Below are 22,457 nucleotides of genomic sequence, written 5' to 3' on the forward strand. Positions count from 1 at the left end.
CCAAGGCAAATGACAGGAGACTGTTTGTGTATTTTTTCTATTCATGAACAATAAGATTAATGTATTTTTTATAAGTTGTACGTAACTACATATAAATCCCATGGAGTTGTAGTTAACTGGTTTACAGGATTGGCGTTTTCCGGTTTTAACAATGAGTACCAGGAGACTAACGGATGCAGTCCTAACAACGCTGCACTGCTACAGCGGTATAATCCGGGAGTGCTGCGGTTCGTCTACTACAAACACACATCACTGCACATCACAGCACCTCACAGCTAATTATCCTTTATTACTGCAGAAATCATTTCATCCAGATTATTAATGTCGCTCAGAGCGAAGTAACACATAGCCAGCATGTTAGCACTTAGCATGTCATGTGTGTTTACCATCAGGTAAACACACATGACATGCTAAGTGCTAACATGTTTGTTTGTGTGTGTTTGTTTCTTTGTTTTTGTGTGTCTGTGTTTTTGTGTGTCTGTGTTTTTGTGTGTTTTGTTTGTGTGTGTTTTGTTTGTTTGTGTGTGTGTGTGTTTGTGTGTTTTGTTTTTGTGTGTGTGTTTTGTGTTTGTGTGTATTTTGGTGTGTGGTTTTTGTGTGTGCGTTTTGTGTTTGTGTGTATTTTGGTGTGTGTATGTGTCTACAAGCCTGACCATTAAACATTCTGTTACAAAACCTTGGGCATTAATATGGACTTGGTCCAATATTTTGCTGTAATCTTCTAGGAAGTATTTCCACTAAATCGTTTGGACCTTTTACCAGGCACTGATGTGCAAGGCGCCAGTGTTCCTGTTCATCCCAAAGGTGTTCAGTGGGGTTAATTCAGAGTCAGGACGTTCCAGTTCTTCACTGTAACTTTAACACACCATGTCTTCATGGAGCTTTGTGCACAGGGACATTGTCATACTGGAAGTGTGTTTAAGTCTCTTAGTTCCAGTGAAGACAAACTGTAATGTTACAACATACACAGTCATTCTATACAGTTTTGGTGTCCACAAACTTTTGGCCATATAAAGCATGTTAAAATGTTAAAAATCACAGCCCTAACTCTCTCAGTATTTATACACACATCTTAAACAATTTATGTAACAGAAATCTTTCTGAATAAAGACACTATGGTTACCAATATGGTAAGAAGACTTCAAAGTGACTAGTTAACCAGCTGGTAAATCAACCTGCTAATGCAGTAATTCAGTAACAGTCATTGCGGTTATTCTTTTTATTTGGCGCAAAATTAATGAAACTAAGCAATATTCAGAGGTTCATGTGGTGCAACTTCAGTATCGCCTGCCTATACTAGCTACACTTCTGTGGTCAAAAGTATATGGACACCCATAGGTGCTTCTTCTCAAACTGTTGGAAGCACACAATTGTGCAGAATGACTGTGTTGTAACATTACACTTTCTCTTTACTGGAAATTTGAGACTCAAACCCTGTTCCAGCATGACAAAGAAGACATGGGGGGTTAAGGTTGGAGTGAAAATCTTGAGTGACCCAAATGAACCCCAAATGACCCTGGAACACCGACTGAACCCCAGACTTCCGCATTTACAACATCAGTGTCTAAACTCACTAATCCACTCAAAATTTAGTGGAAGTCTTCTAGAAGTGTGGAGCTTATGGCTGTGATGGTCAGGGGTCCACATAAGTTTAGCTGTATACTGTATTCCACTGAAGTTATTAATAAAGTATTTCGTCTCGCAGGTTACATCGTACACTGAGGACGTCATCATGTATAGTAAACGTGGTATATCAGAGATGTCCTCTGTTCCCATGAGCAGCAGCAGCATTACAGGTCTCCTGTCTGCACTGTGTGATCGCAGCTTGTCCGGAGTGTCATGGAAGCGCCGCACTTTCAGTGGTGTCCCTCGTGCATCGCTCCACCGCACCCTCCGTAGACGTGCCTACGCAATGCTGCTTTCCAAACTTTTCCAGGACAGTTCATCCAAACCCACATCGTCAATGACGAGCGCTTTAGCCTGCACACCATCTTACAACAAAATGCTTATGATCTCCTTTGACCTGCGCGTCTCGGGTCGTGCCGAGGACGCAGAGAGGCTTGAGGGTCTGCTGGGGCAGCTGCGTAAAGCAGGCCGCTCCTCAGGTCTGACTGAACTGGACTCAGTGCTGGAGCTCTTGGCACAGCTGGCAGGTTCAGGTCCTCCCCCCGTGTCCTCGTTCAGCAGGGACTGCATGCGGCGTGAGCGGCCTGTGCTGCGCAGACCTCCACTGTCTGGTTACCTCAGCGAGGAGCTGCAGAGGCTGGAGAGTAGGACCTGGGCTCTGGTGTGTGAGGAGGAGTGGGGAGAGCTCAGGGGGGTTTGCAGGACTCTTAGCATATTGGATGCTCCACCAGGGACCGGACTGTTTGGATTGGAGAGAAGGTTGGAAGGAGAGGAGAGGTTCGAGAGAGACACTAGGCTGTCTCTGTTTGGAGCGCTGCAGCACTCAAGGACAGCGGATTTAGATGTCCGGCTGGACCTGCCACCAGTGCCCAGTAACGCAGAGGTCACAGGACTCAATATACGGGTGAGACGCTGAAGCTTGATCAGTCCAGTTCTTTTTAGTTTTGGGCCAACTTTGAAATACGTTTGTTTAGACTGATTTGTTGCTGTATTTGTTGCAGTTGATGTCACAGGGGGATGTTGCTTGCATAGTCACAGTGGTGTATAAGAGGAAAAGAGCAAACATAAGTGAAAAGTTTTTTTTTTTTTTTTTTTTGTTAGGACCTAAGAACATAAACAATAAGAGCTTTTTCTCTGTCCCATCTTCCAACGATTCATTCATTCATTCATTCATTCATTCAGTGATTATATTAAAATATGAGGAATCCGATGCAGGAATAGTAGAGACAGCCAAACATTGTTCATTCTGAGCAATCGGCTCCTTAGCGATCTAAAATGCGCACCCACATTTCAAAGTAAACTCTTGGATGTCATGTCAAGATGATCCACACAAGCTCATAAATCAAACCGTTTTTGCTAGCTCAACTTTTTACTAGCTAATCCTATGATGGCTTTGAAAAGGAAGCGTCAAGACTTCTAAGGCTTAAAATCCGACGTGGTTCTCTCTTGTGATTCTTCATACTGTTTTTTGGCTCCAGGTTCCTCAGTGTTTGGATCAGTCTGAGGATGAAGGATTCCAGTCTGCCTCTAATCTGACTCCTGACTCACAGTCTGAGCAGAGCCCCAGCCCTGAGCCTGACGTATGGGAGGCCTTGCGCACTTTTGTACCTGCTAGACGTCGCTGCTGGGAAAACGTGGGCTGGTAAGAGTGAGAATAACCAGAGCAGGGCGTACAAAGTCTATCAAATCTCCCTCCCTAAAGCATTCTCTTCTGTTCTCTCTGACCTAAAATAGCATCTGTAAGCCTCAATCTTCATGAACATACAACTAAAGACAAACTGCTTCTTCAGTCTGGGAAAAAAAATGACTTGCTGTATAATTCAGTTCAGTACTATTCCATTTGACTTGTTTAGCTCTTTTAACAATTGGACGTTTCTATGAAGCAGCTTTACAGGAATATCGCAACTTAGGATGTACAATTATAAGTTTCAAATATAAACCAAATTGTTTATGACTCAGAAATTGTAGAATTCTCACAAACAGAGATGTTTGAGTCCATGTTTGTAAGTGAGAGAGGAGTTACCCCGATTGTTCATTTCGTGCTCGCGGTTGTTTGGGCTCTTGTCCATTTATGGAGTTTTGTAGGCGTCGCTATATGCAGATGAGCCATGGGGTTCTCTGTGGTTACCGATCAGAAGGTTGACTGTTCAAACCCACAGGAACACCAAAGCTGCTGCTGTCTTTAACTGCGCCGGTGTAGTAATGAGAATCATGTCAGTTAATCTGATTTAGATTTGAGTCCGGTTCGACTCACATTAACATTTCCACAGGTTTACTAAAGTAGAATGATAAATGAGGCCTGATGACTAAGGACGTTCAGTAGCTCGGGCCTATTTTCTTGCTCGCTAGCATTTTGTTACTCGGTTTGCATTCATTTGTCATTTTCTCTCCAGTCCTCCGGGTCAGAAAGAGCCTCCGTATCTGACGGAAGCAGGCAGACAAGCGTTTGACCAGTTGTATCGGCTTTGGGAAGGCGAGATGAGGAACATGCTCTCCTCTCACACTCCCTCTCCTCTCCTGCCCCTGCCTCTGGACTGCCAGACTCAGCTAGTTAAAGACCTCCTCAACGTGCTGATAGGCGTGGCTTCTGTCACTTTCCCCCTCAATGAGGTAATCTTACTCTCACACAACCGGGTGGATGAATTTGTGACGATGCCATTAATCACACAGCATTGTTATTAGCATGCAGTGCCAGAGTGAGCGTGTGCACTGATAAAAGTACTGGCTCATGTGACAGACATAATGTAACCATGGCGACCAATTTCCCTCAGCGTTTATCTGTAACAATGTAGATATCTATTTCATTGGAACAAGTAACGTAGTCGAAGTATCCGTTGTCATGGTTACAGTATGCACATCGTCTGAGCCGCTTTTTTTTTCTTATCGATGCAAAAAGTGTTGTTTTTTTTTTCCTACTCAAAAAGTGCTACGTGTTTTAATTAAATAACTGTCTAGCCATCCATTAAAATACAAGTCTGAAGGAAACTTTGATTGATGAGTCCTTCTTGCTTCCTCCAATTCGAGGAGCACGTCACTACGGCTCGACTGTGGCCCAGCTGATGCAACGAAAACACTTTCACAATCTTTGGCATGAAAATAAGAACTAAATAAGGACTATATTGTGTTTCCACATGTGTTAAAGAAGCCTGTGATGATAGCCTTCTCAACATCTGTACATCTACATCATCAGATTTTCTTCCTCTGTTCTAGTCGAGTGTACAGTTTGATGTGCGTGCGGATGTGTGTGTGTCTGGAACGTCCCCGGAGAGCGTGTCTCGCCTGTTAGAGGAGCTGGCGCAGTACGGCACGCATTACCTTCGCCTGAGCCGCTTCTCTCTGGGCTCTGCTGATAAGAAAGGCCTGGTGTTTCAGGTAATGGCCCTCCGTTCAGCGGCTCTAACCTTGGCTTCTGTCAAGGACGAGTCGCTGTTTAGCCGTGCTCCAGTGTCACGTTTCCTTCTCGTCCTCATTAGTGTCCAAGCACAAACATGTTTAAGACAAATCTAATAATGGGCTTATTGTTTGTGTGTGTGTCTCAGGCGTTTACAGCCGGCCTGCGGCGCTATCTGCACTACTACAGAGCGTGTGTACTAAGCACACCCGCCACTCTCAGCCTCCTCACCATCGGCTTCCATTTCCGCAAGCTGGGCCGACAGCTCAGGTAGGAGACGCATGGTTTAGTCCTGTAGTCTTATTTAGGGGATGCTGGTGTGATGCTGCTAACTCCACTCTGCTTGTTGTGTGTGTGTGTGTGTGTGTGTGTGTGTGTGTGTGCGTGTGTATCAGGTACCTCTCAGAGCTGTGCTGTGTGGATGGCACTGGTGGGTCATGTCAGGCAGGGTTTCCTGTGGTGAGTAAAGTAATGATGTGGTTTAGAGTTTGGTGAATGAGATGCTGGATGTAACTCTTGTGTTATTGCAGGGTGTGAAGCTTCTCTCCTACCTGTACAACGAAGCACAGAGCAACTGCAGCAATGAGAACTACCCTGTACTGCTGTCTCTGCTCAAGAGCAGCTGTGAGCCTTACACACGGTCAGTGCTGACCCTGACTCGGTCTCTGTGCCTCTGTGTCTCGGCCTCTGTGTCTCGGCCTCTGTGTCTCGGCCTCTGTGTCTCGGCCTCTGTGTCTCTCTGAATGTGTGAGTGGGTGAGAGAGAGACATTCACTCACTCATTCATACACTCACTCACTCTTACACACCTCACTCTTATTTTCTCACACATACATGCACACTCACTCTCATTCTCACAAACACACATGCATACACACACTCACTAACTCTCATTCTCACAAACACACATGCATACACACACTCACTAACTCTCATTCTCACAAACACACATGCATACACACACTCACTAACTCATTCTCACAAACACACATGCATACACACACTCACTAACTCTCATTCTCACAAACACACTCTCACTCACTCATTCACTCACTCACTATCATTCTCACACACACACACACACACACACACGCTTAATCTCATAAACACACACAAACACACTCTCAATCTCACAAACACACACACACACATTCTCATTCTCACAAACACACTCTCACTCACTCATTCACTCACTCACTATCATTCTCACACACACACGTTTAATCTCAAACACACACACTCTCAATCTCACAAACACACACACACACTCTCAATCTCACAAACACACACACACATTCTCACAAACACACACACACACTCACTCACAAACACACACATTCTCAATCTCACAAACACACACATTCTCAATCTCACAAACACACACACACTCAATCTCACAAACACACACACACACTCAATCTCACAAACACACACACACACTCAATCTCACAAACACACACACACACTCAATCTCACAAACACACACACACACTCAATCTCACAAACACACCCAATCTCACAAACACACACATTCACTCTGTCAGTGACAGCTTTTAGGCACATTTGTGCAGACACAGTCTTAAGCGAAGCCAGTTACAGGCTAATTAAACAAATTCTAAATTATGGGTCCCTCGCACGTAGTTGAACTTTTGAATTACTTTCCTCTAGACTGCTGAAACCTACTCTGAAAGAGTTATCGATTTAGTCAGAAAATTGATTTTCCCAGAAATTATTTCCAGGACATATGGTACATCAAGTTAATGGGAAACTCTGAGTCTGATGGGGTTGAGGGTAATCTAACGGCGCTCTCGTCGAACACAGCGCGTCGCAACTTAAATGATGACATTGCCGCAAGCTTCGGTAGCAGACGCACACCCTAGCAGATGAACATCTCAAAGGAAAGATCTCGCATGCCTAAAGTTTTACACATACGCATATTTACATCACACTCCTGGACTGGGGTCGTGTTTCTCCACAATCGACAATGCACAAAACCCCCAAAAAAACCTTCATTTGTTTGCACAATATGTTGATTGGAATTATTTATGAAGCCTCGTTTGCTCTTGCTGTTATAACGCTGTTGTCAGCGAGTGCTTGCCCTTTAGTGAAACTTGAAGCGCAGAATTTCTTTGAGCGAACAGTGATCACTCTATGTGCAGGTTTGTATCAGATTGGGTGTACAGTGGCGTCTTCAGAGACGTCTATAAAGAGTTCCTGATCCAGGTGAACGAGGACTACCTGAGCTACAGAGGTGAGCATGCATGGTTGTTAAGGGACTTTTTTAATTCTAACAAACATACAAAGTTTATCTAAAGCACATACACAGATCGAATCGAGTCATTCTCCATTCTGAGGACGTGTCTTCCTCTGTTTCTTCGTAGATAAGCATTTCTGGGTGCAGGGCTACACTCTGATCTCTCAGGACGCAGAGGACTGCGTGCCCGTGTTCCTTCGTCATATCGCCAACGATGTTTACGTCTGTGGAAAAACCATCAACCTGCTGAAAATCTGCTGCCCACAGGTCTGATCTTTAGAGATAACACACACTTGTAACCCTGTTGTTACAGAAACAAGGTTCTGCCAGTTGCTCATCACCTTTATCACCTTCATCACCTTTCACACTTCATCTCGCTTGTTGTTAGACAATCATTACTTTGCGTCCCTTGCAGCTCGGGAAGAACCCATCACATTTTCTACAATATAAGCTTAATAATCTAGCTTAGAAAATGACATATTTTACTTCTGCCTGTCTGTCTGCCTGTCTGCCTGCCTGTCTGCCTATCTGCCTGCCTGCCTGCCTGCCTGCCTGTCTGCCTGCCTGCCTGTCTGCCTGCCTGTCTGCCTGTCTGCCTGTCTGCCTGCCTGTCTGCCTGCCTGTCTGCCTGCCTGTCTGCCTGCCTGTCTGCCTGTCTGCCTGTCTGCCTGCCTGCCTGCCTGTCTGTCTGTCTGTCTGTCTGCCTGTCTGTCTGCCTGTCTGTCTGCCTGTCTGTCTGCCTGTCTGTCTGCCTGTCTGTCTGCCTGCCTTCCTGCCTGCCTGTCTGCCTGCCTGCCTGTCTGTCTGCCTGCCTGCCTGTCTGTCTGCCTGTCTGCCTGCCTGTCTGCCTGCCTGTGTCTGTCTGCCTGTCTGCCTGCCTGTCTGCCTGCCTGTCTGCCTGCCTGTCTGCCTGCCTGTCTGCCTGTCTGTCTGCCTGCCTTCCTGCCTGTCTGCCTGTCTGCCTGCCTGCCTGTCTGCCTGTCTGTCTGTCTGCCTGCCTGCCTGTCTGCCTGCCTGTCTGCCTGCCTGTCTGCCTGTCTGTCTGCCTGTCTGTCTGCCTGCCTTCCTGCCTGTCTGCCTGTCTGCCTGCCTGCCTGTCTGCCTGTCTGTCTGCCTGCCTTCCTGCCTGTCTGTCTGTCTGCCTGATGCCTGCCTGCCTGTCTGCCTGTCTGTTTGCCTGTCTATCTCTCTCTCTCTCTCTCTCTCTCTCTCTCTCTCTATATCTTTTTATCTCTCTATCCCTCTCTCTCTATCTCTCTCTCCATCTCTATCTATCTGTCTCTCCCTCTCTCTCTATCTGTCTCTATCTGTCTCTCTCTCTCTCTCTCTCTCTCTCTCTCTCTCTCTCTCTCTCTCTCTCTCTCTCTCTCTCTCTCTCTCTCTCTCTCTCTCTCTCTCTCTCTCTCTCTCTCTCTCTCTCTCTCTCTCTCTCTCTCTCTCTCTCTCTCTCTCTCTCTCAAACTGCTGTTTGTCAGTGTAGGTAGACTGACCGCATCAGCTGCTCTTTCCTCATACCTGAGCTCACAGACAGCTCAGATTGACTGGTGTCACTGTGATTGACAGTAGAGGGAGGAACGGATATTTTTGCTCACACGGCATTCTTTGATAGTTGTAACGTTTTTTAGTATAAGCTTCGTGTTGCAGCAGCATCAAGAGCAGCATATTTTCATTGGATTTTCTTTTTCCTGAAGTCTCTTACAGTACATGTGGCCCATTACATAATGTCAAAGAATATCCTTTTTTTTTAAAAATCGCATCTAATGGGTTTTTCCTGAGCACCACACAAATAATACATTTCATCCTGTTCATTCTCCTGAATTAACTCCGGCTTAGCAAGGACATGAAAAGGTTTGACCAATTACACAGGGGAGAAAACTGTAAAAGGACGTAATTAAAATAACAGTGATCTGAATAGGAGCAATCAGGATTAAGCACAGCGAGTGCCAGTTTAAACAGTTCTGGAGGTGGAACTGAAAGCTAAGCCAAGCGCATTCATATCCTGTGTCTCTGGTAGCATTATATCTGGTCGGAGGTGCCTGTGCCTCGTATCGCCGTGACGTTCTCTCTGAGGGAGGTGGAGGAAATCGAGAGAGACTGCGCCGTGTACCGTGGCCGCATGGAGACCATCGCCAAGCAGAGCGCCGTCAGCAGAGAGGAGCAGGTACTGCACTGCAACTGCAATACTATACCGTCCCTGTGTCTTGTTTCTCAAACTGGTGAGAGATGGATGCTTTTTTTTGTTGGGATTTAATCAAATTCTGACCCACAGGTTTACAGCTTTTTAAAAAAATGACGTGAAATGAGACGGAGGTTTAGATATTCCTACTGTATATACAGAAAGTCCCATCGTAGTTGATTCCGGATGTGAATAAATGCACCACTTCTAAGTTAAGGCATCATGATGATCCCGGGAGAAATGAAGTATACAATCCATTAACACATTTTTAAACGGAATGCAGGACATTTAATGCTAGAAGGCAGAAACGTGCTCGTTTTCTTTTATGACTCTCATCCCCATTCTTTTCCTCCCTATCTATTTGTCTCCCTCTCTCTATCTCTGTCTCTCATACTTTAGGCGTTACGTACCGAGCTGGCACGACAAGAGCTCATCAATCAGGTCAGAGAGTCAGCAGCCAAGACGCTGGAGAGCATCCGAGGTCAGCGAGCGTCCCCATGCACCGTATCCATCACATCTGCTTTTCTCTATCTCTTCTTCGTGCTAGTGAAATGAGATACAGCCGGTTATATAACAATCGCTGCTCTCTTAATGAAATATGTCATCAGCGCATTGAGCCTGAAGACGAGTGAGACAGGAAAATATGATACTGAGCTGAAATTGCAAGGCGGGGGACATGGCCTTCTGAAGGAGCTTTTAGACCGTTCATAAAATAAAGCACATTGATATAACAGTTAATTTGTTAAAAGTGTGTTAGAGTTTTATTCCAGTTGGCCAAGCAGAACAGTTAAGTGAACCTGAAACGCTCATTTCTGAGGGGAAATGCAAAAGTGCAGCGTTAGACCACTGATCGGATCAGAGCGGGTGCACACTTCCTTCCTGCAGGGAGAAATCAGGCTTTAGATAAACACATGTGCCACTAACTGTGCAAGCCCAAAGGAAGGAAGGAAGTAATAAAAAAAAAGGGATAAAGTAAATGAACAACTCCATGGAAAGTGCTGAGTTCTTGCTGTGCTCTTGCACCTCCTGCAGGCCGCCAGGTGTCACAGCGTCTGGCTGAGGAGGCGAAGAAAAGAGATCGCTACGAAGAGATGAGGCAGCAGCTAGAGCTCGACCAAGAGGTAAGAGGTTCAGGAAACAAGGCACAAGCGTGTTTAAAATGCACGAGGAGTGTTTGTTCATTTCTCACGGAACTCTCAGGACCCTCCTTGTCTGACTCACTTCACACACTTCCGACTCTGAGACTGTTCCAGGTTATGAATACAAAAGTGAAGTGCAAAGTGTCGGACGAGATGAAAGAGACCATCACAGAGCTACGAAGTGTTTCTTACTGTAGAATAGTTTTCTGTGCTTTATGCTAATGTGGTCCTTTGTGCTCTATTGCCCATTAGAGCAGCTGCTGAGGTATTCGATGTTGTGTTATGTCTCTGCTTCACAAATGCATCTGAAGCAAATGGCTGCTTCCCCCCCCTTTTAAGCATCAGCCTGATTTTTTTTTTTCCCCTGGTATTATCTTTTGAGGGTGTTGTTTCGCTCGCTTAGTTATTTACGACCTCTACTACGCTGCCACTTTGATGTTCATTGCAAGCTGAGGAAAGAGTATGATTTATGATTTGTTTCATTTTGCGTTTTAAAAAATTCCATTAGCGAGTCCAGAACAGCAGCCTTTCCTTGTAATAATATAAAAGATTCTAATAATGAAAGATAAGGTGCCGGGGGACGGAATAAGCACATCAGTCTATTGATTTTACTATCTCAAATCCAATTAATCTGTAACCCACTTTCAGCTCTTCCATGGATAGCATTACGATTAATGAGCAGAAGACAGAAATGTTTGCGATAAGAGCTTTACGTTACCTTAATCCTTAAAATTCATACAAACAAATCTTCACCTTTTTATTACCGTATTATCTCATTTAGGTTTGAGTGTATCCTGGTATAACAGACGAAGAAACACTTGCTTTAAAACAAGTAGGGTTTGATACGAAAGAAAAGAGAGTCTATCTACAGTTTATAAAAAAGAAACTGACCTCGGGATACATGTGTAGCTACAAGGAACAAAACCGAAGTTAATCCACGTTTGTGTTTATATTACTCTGCAAAAGGTAGCTTTTTAATAATGAAATCTGTTTTATAAATTAAATACAATATGTAAATAGAAAAAAATATGCATAAAATGAAATTAATATTGAAGTTATTTGTCTTTACTATTGGATCTTCTGCCATCATCGATATCATTTTTAGAAGTGCTGTTAAATATCATTTTTATTTAAAAACACACTTTTTGCCCAACGTTTCCACGTAAAAATGCTTTTCTTCAGTAATGAGTCTATTGCGTTCTCACACAGCACCAGTGCTGCTGGAATATTTATAGCATCCATACAGTTGTCAGAGCTCCACCCTGTGAAAGCAAACTGCACTTACTGCACAAATCACTAACACTGACAGGACCAGGGAACGGCTGTAGAACACAGCTGACAGAACGCTGCAGCCTTCCTTTATCCTGGACATCCAGGGACCGTTACCGAGAGTGAAGAGTTGATTTGCAGACCTCGGAAATGTTGTGTAGAGTTGTGTGTGTTTTTTTTTATTTTGTTGATTCCAATAATATCATTCTAACTTAAAACACTCATTGTTACTGTAAGATAGAGGGCACATGGGTAAGCACGCAGGTAGGTAGGTTAGTAAGTTGGAAAGTAATTAAGTGGAACAGCAGGTTGTTGTGTAAGTTAACTAGCTCAGTAACTATTAAGTATATCAGTAATGTCTTGTGCCCCAGGAATAAATCTATAAACTCTAAAAAGCAAAAAAAAATATATATATATATTAGGAATATACTATAAATAAATAAGTGCATGTGTGTGTGGAATTACAATTCACATTATCTACTCAATAGCTACTGCACACACACAGTTATAATAGAAAATAGAAAAACTATCACTGATTAAAAAACAAATCATAGCTCACTGCTGGACATAATATAGTTCCTGCATTATTTATCGAGCAGAGCTGTACTTAGGTGCTCAGTCTCATGTGTTGCCCTGAGTTCTGCCTTTTTAAAGCTGCAGATTAAACAGTCCCAGCCGGTTCTGTGCTGTTTTACACTATTTAACTAGAGGCCTTTATATATGCAGTGTTCCAATCCTAAATTGAGTCATTACCACATTCCCTACCTGTGATAGGAGCAAGTGCAGAAAGAGCAAATAACATGGATTTGTTTGCAGTGGCGGAGCGCTGTTAGAAAGAAGGAGCAGGAGGATGACTATAGCTTTGCCCGAGAGCTTAGAGACAGAGAACAGAGGCTGCAGGCCCTCGAGGAGCAGCTGGAGCACAGGGCACGGTAAGAACAATGCGGTCTGCATTTCCATTCACAATGAAGATCCAGTATACACTTTGAACTGGTTTTTGAAGCTGTGTGTGTGTGTGTTTTCAGCATGGACCTGATAGCGCAGTACAGCCGTCTGTCTGAGGAGGCAGCTAAGAAAGAGCGGAGAGCCATGTGGAAAGTACAGAGGATTAGACTACATGAAGCCAGAGTGAACTTCCTACAGCAGGATCAACACGCCATACAGGTCTACAGGATCTTCTGCCGCAGTCATAGAAGGAGAATTTATTCAGATTAAATTCATCTAGATTATTATATTACCATCAGTGTTTTCTGATCATTATTCTGATAAATAAAAATCCTGCCAGTCTGAGTCTTCAACAGTGTCAGGGTTGCCAGTCTCTATTTTAGTTTTTGTACGTTTTTGTTGTTTTGGGGTTTTTTTTTGTATTGTTTCAGACTTAAAAGGCATCCCCACAATTTAGTTATTTTCTTCTTGTTAAGTCAAGACAATGACGAGTCTCAAATGGTTTTTCTGTCTGCTTTGTTTGATTTTTGAGCATCAAAGTATAATTTTCGGATTTATATTTGCCACTAGCTGTGGCTGTGCCTCAGTACACTGGAAAAGCAATATTAACCCAGTTCTCTTGTGATTTTGGCCTTGTTCTGACCTGTACAGAGGGTAATGTGTTTGTGCTTGTGCTTATTTTCCAGACTCTGCTTGTGAGATATCCTTTAGGACAGGAATGCCCCATTCAGGATCCAGCCCTTACAAAGAAACCACCTGAGAATCAGCAGGTCTGTGGCCGGGTATCTCTCTCAAGGGAATTGTGTTTGTGGGTCAACTTGCTATAATGTGTTCTTTCCCTTTGTGTTGCAGGAATCCCAAGCTTCTGAGATACAAATGAAAAATATGACCATGGAGCAGGAGCCCACTGCTCCTTCTGATATGAATCTGCCTCCTCCTGGCCCTCCTGCAGTTCTTCCCCCTTCCACCAGGAACATTGATGTTCTGATCTCAGATCAAATTAACATTACAGACCTCCTCCCTCCACGTCCTGCGGACAGTGCAACAGTGGCGCAGGCTCTACAGGACATCGGCTGTGACCTCTCTGAATTCTCCAGAATCCCTGATTCAGACTATGACTTCTCCTCCCCCTATAGCCCTTTGGAATGCCTTAGGCCCCAGTCATGCTCTGCTCTTCCATCCCTCTCCTACCAAGTCCCAGAGCCTGGGGCAAATCAACATGGCCATCCTTCACATAATTCACTTCAGCTGGAAGATGGTGCTGCCTCAGGGCATAAGTCGCAGACACGAGAGCAAAACATGGCCCCGAATAAATGTCAGGAGACAAACAAACTGCTGAAAGAGAAGATTTTATATGGAGAAGAAAAGGAACCTTCACCATGTGGTGTGGTGTTGGAGCCAAAACTACCAAAAGTTAGCATGGCAGAGAAGTGCAAAGCTATTGAGCAACATGCTCAGCCCCTTTTGACATTAGATGAACAAATGCCAATAGATCTCCCTCTGATCCCTGTTAGTAGCCCAGACTCTAATGTCCAAAACAAACCTAAGAACAAGGTCTCAGTGGGAGATGGTGTTTCCTCATCCAATACTGACCAGGGCCATTCTTTTAATGCTAACATAAGGACTGATGGGTTTGTTTCTGCAGTTACTGTACCAGCTCCCTCTCTAAACATACATGGTCATGTATCTGATGCCCATATTAAATTAGGAGGACTGGTTTCTGAGGTTCTTACTCCACTATCTTCACAAAATATCCATGGCCATGTTTCTGATGCCCATATTAAAGTTGGACAGCTTGTTTCTGAGGTTACTGTACCTGTTTCCTCTCCAAATATCCATGGCCATGTCTCTGATGCCCATATTAAATTAGGAGAACTGGTTTCTGAGGTTCTTACTCCACTATCTTCACAAAATATCCATGGCCATGTCTCTGATGCCCATATTAAAGTTGGACAGCTTGTTTCTGAGGTTACTGTACCTGTTTCCTCTCCAAATATCCATGGCCATGTCTCTGATGCCCATATTAAATTAGGAGAACTGGTTTCTGAGGTTCTTACTCCACTATCTTCACAAAATATCCATGGCCATGTCTCCGATGCCCATATTAAAGTTGGACAGCTTGTTTCTGAGGTTACTGTACCTGTTTCCTCTCCAAATATCCATGGCCATGTCTCCGATGCCCATATTAAAGTTGGACAGCTTGTTTCTGAGGTTACTGTACCTGTTTCCTCTCCAAATATCCATGGCCATGTCTCTGATGCAAATATTAAACTAGGAGAACAAGTATCTGAGGTTCTTACTCCAATACCTTCACAAAATATCCATGGCCATGCTTCTGATGCCCATATTAAATTAGGAGAACTGGTTTCTGAGGTTCTTACTCCACTATCTTCACAAAATATCCATGGCCATGTCTCTGATGCCCATATTAAAGTTGGACAGCTTGTTTCTGAGGTTACTGTACCGGTTCCCTCTCTAAATATCCATGGCCATGTCTCCGATGCCCATATTAAAGTTGGACAGCTTGTCTCTGAGGTTACTGTACCGGTTCCCTCTCTAAATATCCATGGCCATGTCTCCGATGCCCATATTAAACTAGGAGAACAAGTATCTGAGGTTCTTACTCCAATACCTTCACAAAATATCCATGGCCATGTCTCCGATGCCCATATTAAAGTTGGACAGCTTGTTTCTGAGGTGACTTCCCCCACTGAAAAAATGCCAGTAATTTTCCCTCTGATCCCTGTTAGTATCCCAGACTCTAATGTCCAAAACAAACCTAAAAACAATGTCTCAGTGGGAGATGGTGTTTCCTCATCCAATACTGACCAGGGCCATTCTTTTAATGCCAACATAAGGACTGATGGGTTTGTTTCTGCAGTTACTGTACCAGTTGCCTCTCCAAATATCTATGGCCATGTATCTGATGCCCATATTAAATTAGGAGGACTGGTTTCTGAGGTTCTTACTCCACTATCTTCACAAAATATCCATGGCCATGTTTCTGATGCCCATATTAAAGTTGGAGAGCTTGTTTCTGAGGTTACTGTACCTGTTTCTTTACCAAATATCCACGGCCATGTCTCTGATGCCCATATTAAATTAGGAGAATTGGTATCTGAGGTTCTTACTCCACTACCATCACAAAATATCTATGGCCATGTCTCTGATGCCCACATTAAAATAGGAGAACTGGTTTCTGAGGTTCTTACACCAGTACATTTACAAAATATCCATGGCCATGCTTCTGAATCTCATTTTAAAGTTGGACAGCTTGTTTCTGAGGTGACCTCCCCCACTGCCTCTCGCAATATCCATGGTCACGTCTCTGATGCTCATATAAAGATTGGTGAGCATGTATCTGAAGTACCAACCGTAACCTCCTCTTCTAATATCCACGGCCACGCCTCTGATGCTCATATAAAGGTGGGTGAGTTTGTCTCGGATGTCGTTTCGTCTCTCCCTCGTTGGAGCAAATTTGGCCATTCCTCAGACAGCACTCTTAAAGTGGGCTGTCTTATACCGGAAGCTGAAGCAACACATTCCCCATTGCCTGGCAGTGTTTACGGTCACTCCTCAGATTCTACACTGAAGGTCGGCTGTGTCGTATCTGGCTCAGACCCACTGCCTTCGCCACTCCCTGGTAGTGTTTATGGGCACTCCTCAGACTCCACACTGGGTGTGGGTTGTGTGGTAATGGGGACACAGGTCCCTCAGCAGGTCCCTCTCCCAGGTAGTGCCTATGGACACTCCTCTGACTCCAGCCTTGGTGTAGGGTGTGTGGTGCAGGGGATCAAGCCTGGAAGCTTTTATAGTGAAGCCCATCAGATCGGATTCAAGCTGCCCACAGAGAACAAGAACAAGCCAGAGGCACAGGGTAAGAACAAGACGTGCACTGATCTAGCATTTTCACAATATTGTAGCACTATTGTACAAGAGCAAGATGAATACACATTTTCCTGTAAATGTCTCATTAAGCAGAATGAGAGAAAATGGACTGTATGGTTGAGCGATATGGCAATGTACGGATACTGGGATAAATTCTGTGATGTTTTCACTTCAATTACTGAAAGTAACAAGTAACTGGTAGGAACATTAAAATATCTTGAATAAAAGTGTCATTAAATGAAACTACCATGCTTCTGGGGGTCAGCAAACCTAAGTGGCATACTATCATAGATTGTATACATTGAAAAAAAAATGGTTTTCTCTGGTTTCATATCTCCACCTCTTCTTTTGCTTTTAATAAGCTGGTTTAGCTTTAGTATTGTCACTGAGCTGACTACTTCTATATAGTACCAGTCTTTTTGTAGCTAGAAGACAAATTGTAAGAGTTAACTGCAAGACAGCAGTCGTTTACATCTGTATCCGTGTTCCATTATATTGCGAAGATATTTTCCTGTGATCCCTGTCCGTAAATATAGTGTTATATTGGAGTGTGTGATATGAGAAAAATATCATATTATGCCACTATACAATACACAATATCACAATATTTATACTTCCTACAAACGTACCAGTTAAACTTGTGTAAGTAGAGGGACAAACTGCAGTAAACATACACACAGATCAGCTATAACATTAATCTTATGTTCTGAATCCACATTCAGGAAGGTGTATGATGAGATCATATACATTACTGATATATAAGATCACCTGTTCTGAGCTGAATAACATAATCATCTCTGAGCATGTTTGGAAATTTGTAGTTCCACTCTGCATCCATATCAGAAATGTGATGAAGGTTTTTGTGATGATGCAGCAAGCTGCTGTTCAGTTTTTCATTACAGCAGTGTCGATCTGTTGAAGCCATTTTTCAGCGTATGTGTATGAGCTGTCTTCTTTTTTTTTTTTTTTTCTTCTTTTTTGATGGAGTAGACGCCACAGCTGCTCCCCAAACACAGCTGCTGACTCTGAGTGAGGGTCTCAGTGCCTGGGCCCAGGGGCTTGGACTGTCTCCCTCGGAGAGACCAGAGGATGACTACCTCCTCAGGCTGGCCTCTCAGTACCATGCTGAGCAGTACGAGGATTCCTACAGGCAAATGAGTGCGTGTCTTTCATTCTTAAACGGTTCTGTAGGAAACGAGATTGAGACTGATCATGAATAATATTACTTTTATGTATGCTGCAAGGCTTGAGTTGTTAGCAAGCCTGAATTAACACAATATGATATTGACTGTGTGTGTGTGTGTGTCAGTGTCAGCCCCCGATGCTCAGCTCCTGCAGCAGGTGACCCGTGGGCCGAACGTTCTCCCGGCGGAGTCGTCTGTGCACTGTGCCACAGACTCGACTGCTGTGCAGCTCAGTGAGATGATGCCCCTCCCCGTGCTCATGAAACACTCCGTCACGACCCCGCTCATCACACAGTCAGTGCATTAACAGTGTTGTGAAAATGCTAATTGCTTTTTTGTTTTTGTTTTCGTTTGTTTAACAATTCTGCAGTAGGCTTAGAGGTTGCTTCGTTCCATTATCACTTCAGTTCTACTGAGTGATTTTGTCACGTTCAGATGATGCTAGCAGTTTTCAAACTTCAAACACTAACTAATGCATTACCTCTTAAAGGAGTTTTCCTGTAAGACCCTTCAAGAGAGAGCTTTATTAATCAGCTTTATTAATCGACTTCACCGTCTTTTCCTGATTGGTTGAATGCAGCTTTTTACATTATTTTTGACAGGTTTGTTTTGTTTATTTATTTATACTGTATCTGTGTGCAAGGTCCAAAAGCTTCCTTATCCAGTGTTTGTACAGCAAAACGTATAGTGTTTTTGGTAGTGTCTAGACTTAATGTGTGTGTTTGTGAGTGTGTGTGTGTGGGAGCAAGCATGCATGCGAGCCAGAATAAATGCATGAGAGGTTTAATGATGAGTAATGAACACCTCTCTCTCTCCTCAGTTTGTCATTGGTGAATAAGTCAGTGGTGGATTATTTCTTTGTGGAGCTGAGAGTGGAGAAGCACTTTGAAGCTTTGCGGCACTTCTTACTGATGGAAGATGGCGAATTTGCGCTGTCACTTACTGACCGGCTCTTTGAGAAGGTGAGAGCAGATCATCAATTGGCCCAGCAGCCTGAAAAGACCATATTTATAGCCTGAGCCTTGAGGGGGAAAAAAGGAAGAGGTTTCCATCTGCCAGAGCTTCAGGAGAAGGATTTCAATCATTTCACTAAAAATTATACATGACTGTGAATTAGATGTAATCTGTTCTTTGAAATGAGTGTAATCTGTGTGCGTGTGTGTGTGTGTGTAGTTGGGCAGTGGGCAAACCCCTGGAGAGCTCCTGACACCCCTCGTGCTGAACTCCATCCTGAACAAGGCCATGCAGTACAGTGTGCATGGTGACAGTGAGCTGGCTCCTAAGTTCACCTTTGCATTGCGTTACCTCCCCGAGGTCTTCCATCCCCACGCTCCTGACTCACTTAACTGCCTCGAGCTGCGCTACAAGGTCCCTCACACACACACACACACACCCCAGTATCTTCAGTCGTCTCACTGCTTTGTTAATCCCATCTACTGTACCGTATACAATTGTCACTCTTGCTCTTTCTTTTTAACCACCAGTTAGTGAAATAAGATAAATATGATGTGATGGATGTTGGGGTAGAGAATACTTTTTATTAGGTAGTACTCTGGTCATTTTTTTTAGTTCATTATTTAAATAAAAGATCTAGTGTGTACATATGTATATCTAATATTAATGTACACACACACACGCACACAGTTCCTCAGCTGATGTATGCAGGGCAGCAGGATCTTTTTCTGGTTGTTGAAATATCCTTTTAGGAATAAAATAAAAAGAAATAATTGGACTTCCTTGTCCAGAGGCATGTGCTACTAATTTGTCCACTGCTGATGTTCTGAGTGTACATCTCTCTTTCTCTCTCTCTCTCTCTCTCAGGTGGACTGGCCTCTGAATATCATAATAACAGACAGCTGTATGAATAAGTACAACCGGCTCTTCTCCTTCCTGCTGCAGCTCAAACACATGGTGTGGTCTCTCAGTGACGTGTGGTTTCATCTCAAACGCACAGGTCAGCTGCTCTTCTTACTGCTGAAGGGTCCAACTGCTTATCAGGGTTAAAGGAGCATTATTCAGTCTCATCTGCAGGTTATCTGGGGAAAAGGCTTCATGCATTTATCTACAGTCAGGTGGAGGTTGGTACCAGATGGTTTGGGTAGAGCTAGGAACAGGAATCTGAATCCAAAGACTAGAAAAACATCGCCCAGTATTGGTTGGGTTTGTGCCCGTGATGGACACAGATTCCTGTTCCTAGCTTCTTAGCAAGCATGACACCGTCAGTTACAGAGATCAGACTTTTTCTTCTATCTGATGGATGTGAAGATTAACTAAAGCTCTTGATCTGAGTCTGTACGATTTTATGCATTGAGCTGCTGCCACGTGATTGGCTGTTTAGAGAACTGAGTGTGTGTTGTTTTTTTTTTAATATATATAGAATTTTATTGAAAATATTAGTGAGAGAATCTATGTAAGTATCAGCTACATCCATGCACCTTTTTTCACGCTCTGTATATCTGAATTTAGCTCTGGTAAAGGGAGCAGGACGCTCGGTGCAGTTCCGTCAGCTGCAGCTTTACAGACATGAGATGCAGCACTTTGTGAAGGTGATCCAGGGTTACATCGCTAATCAGATCCTGCAGGTCTCCTGGAGCGAGTTCACACAAAAACTGAGCAGTGCCAATGACCTGGACACCATCCACCACACACACGCAGAGTACCTCAACAGGGCCATCTTCAGGTTACTGCACTGCACTGCTACACACTCCACACACTCTCACACTCTTCGCCCGGAACATCAATCATCAGCCTTTATCTTACTGTGCAGGGCTCTGCTGACGGAGAAAGCCGCTCCCGTGATGAACATCATCCACAGCATCTTCAGTCTCATCCTGAAGTTCCGTGGCCAGCTGATCGCTCAGTCCTGGCAGACTCAGCAGGGTGAAGCGGTGCACCCGAGCTTCATCGCCATGCAGCAGTCATACAACACCTTCAAGTATTACTCTCGCTTCCTGTTCAAAGGTGAGTCTGCACGTTAACACACCCAGAGCAAACATTTATCTGGTAAATTGTTATTGCTCATAAACCTGAAGGTAAACACGATATGTTTTATTGTCTGGAGCAGCACCTTTCAGTATGCATGCACTGACCACTTTATTAGGAACAGATACACAATGATCTATTCAGCTGAACATCAGTGTGACAGCAGTGCAGTGTGTAACGTCGTGCAGATATTTGGGTCATGTTCACATTAGCCATCAGAATGTCATGTAAACTGTGATATGGCTGCTGGTACCAGACGGGCTGGTTAGAGGATTTCTGTAACTGCTGATCTCCTGAGATTTTAACACACAACAGGCTCCAGAGTTTACTTAGAATGGTGCAATAAAAAAAAATTATTCTTAGTTTTCTTCTTTTTTTTTTATATATATTATATATATATTATATATATATTCCTCTTCTTTTTTTATACTTCTGTAAAGCTGCTTTGAGACAATGAATTGTTAAAAGTGCTATTGAAGTAAAGGGAAATGAAATTAGGTGATATGGGATCCTAGTGTTTAAGGTGTTGGTCTTATAATCAGAAGGTTGTGAGTTCGAATCCTAGAACCACCAAGCTGCCACAGCTGGGCCCCTGAGCAAGGCCCTTAACCCTTATTTGCGCAGGTGTTTATAATAATGCAAGTTTCTCTGGATAAGGGCATCTGCCAAATGCTGTAAATGTAGGGTGCTGTAAGTGACGGTAAATTCTAGGTCTGCAGATCTCTGAAAAGCAGTAAGCTGTAAACTTTCCTGTGTTTGTGTCTGTAGTGGTTTCCAAACTGGTGGATAAAGGCTACCAGCCTCATTTAGAAGACTTCCTGCTGCGGCTTAACTTCAACAACTACTACAAGGACTCATGATGTATTTATGCCTCTCAGTGAGAAATGATCATGTTCAGCCTCACACTGAAGTCAGGGAGGCTTTCAGTATGCAAAAGATCTGCTTCTAGCTGTTCTAGCTGTCCTGTACTGAGCAGTGCTATATGTATTATAGCTGTGTGTGTTTTCACCTTTTATACAATGGATTCAGTGCTCACCTGCCATTCAGGAATTCAGCAGTTTGCCCAGACTACTTAATTAACTCCACAGTTAAGGACTCAAGCACCTCTTCATGTTTGCCTACTGGACATTGACCTGAGGATTCGTCATAGAAAATTAGTGCCTGTCTGTACAGTCCAGCTTGTCCAATTACTGCTGTTGCAATTGATTTTGAATTTAAATAAATCTACAAGCTTAATAGAATTGTGTTTCCTTGACAGAAAATGACTAAAAAGGTTAAATCATTTAATTGACCAAATTTATCCAATCAGAACAAACTTGGGGAATGTTTAGAAAAATTAATTGATGCTGCGTTCACACACATTGATTTTATCGCTGCACTATGAAGTGACCCATAAGTGACTGTTCCTACTACTGGTTGCCACGGAAACAGTGTTTCTCAGTGGGCGGAGCAACCCGCATCCCGAATCAGTATTCTTGCAGCTACACTGAAATGTTCTGGAGGGAGGTTTGGTGTTTGTGTATAAAATCCAGCAGTGTTTATCTGCATAATATCGCACGAGCTGAAGGAGAAGCAGCATGCGCGCGTTACCACAGATCATGTGA

General features: G+C 43.6%; 1 protein-coding gene across 1 annotated transcript; it reads left to right on the top strand.

Moving 5' to 3' along the window:
- On the top strand, nucleotides 1-22,404 carry tubgcp6 (tubulin gamma complex component 6). Its single transcript, XM_060887176.1, has 25 exons — nucleotides 1-227; nucleotides 1,706-2,530; nucleotides 3,105-3,268; nucleotides 4,020-4,236; nucleotides 4,837-4,998; nucleotides 5,166-5,287; nucleotides 5,413-5,476; nucleotides 5,548-5,657; nucleotides 7,176-7,267; nucleotides 7,398-7,537; nucleotides 9,285-9,431; nucleotides 9,846-9,927; nucleotides 10,479-10,567; nucleotides 12,671-12,786; nucleotides 12,880-13,018; nucleotides 13,486-13,569; nucleotides 13,652-16,676; nucleotides 17,678-17,845; nucleotides 17,997-18,165; nucleotides 18,692-18,833; nucleotides 19,045-19,239; nucleotides 19,693-19,825; nucleotides 20,338-20,551; nucleotides 20,639-20,832; nucleotides 21,622-22,404. Exons 2-25 carry the CDS (start codon nucleotides 1,733-1,735, stop codon nucleotides 21,711-21,713), a joined length of 6,858 nt encoding a protein of 2,285 aa, XP_060743159.1. The 5' UTR covers nucleotides 1-227; nucleotides 1,706-1,732; the 3' UTR covers nucleotides 21,714-22,404.
- The last annotated feature ends 53 nt before the right edge of the window (nucleotides 22,405-22,457 follow it).

The sequence above is a fragment of the Tachysurus vachellii genome, chromosome 14 (genome assembly GCF_030014155.1).
Source record: "Tachysurus vachellii isolate PV-2020 chromosome 14, HZAU_Pvac_v1, whole genome shotgun sequence".
NCBI lineage: Eukaryota > Metazoa > Chordata > Actinopteri > Siluriformes > Bagridae > Tachysurus > Tachysurus vachellii.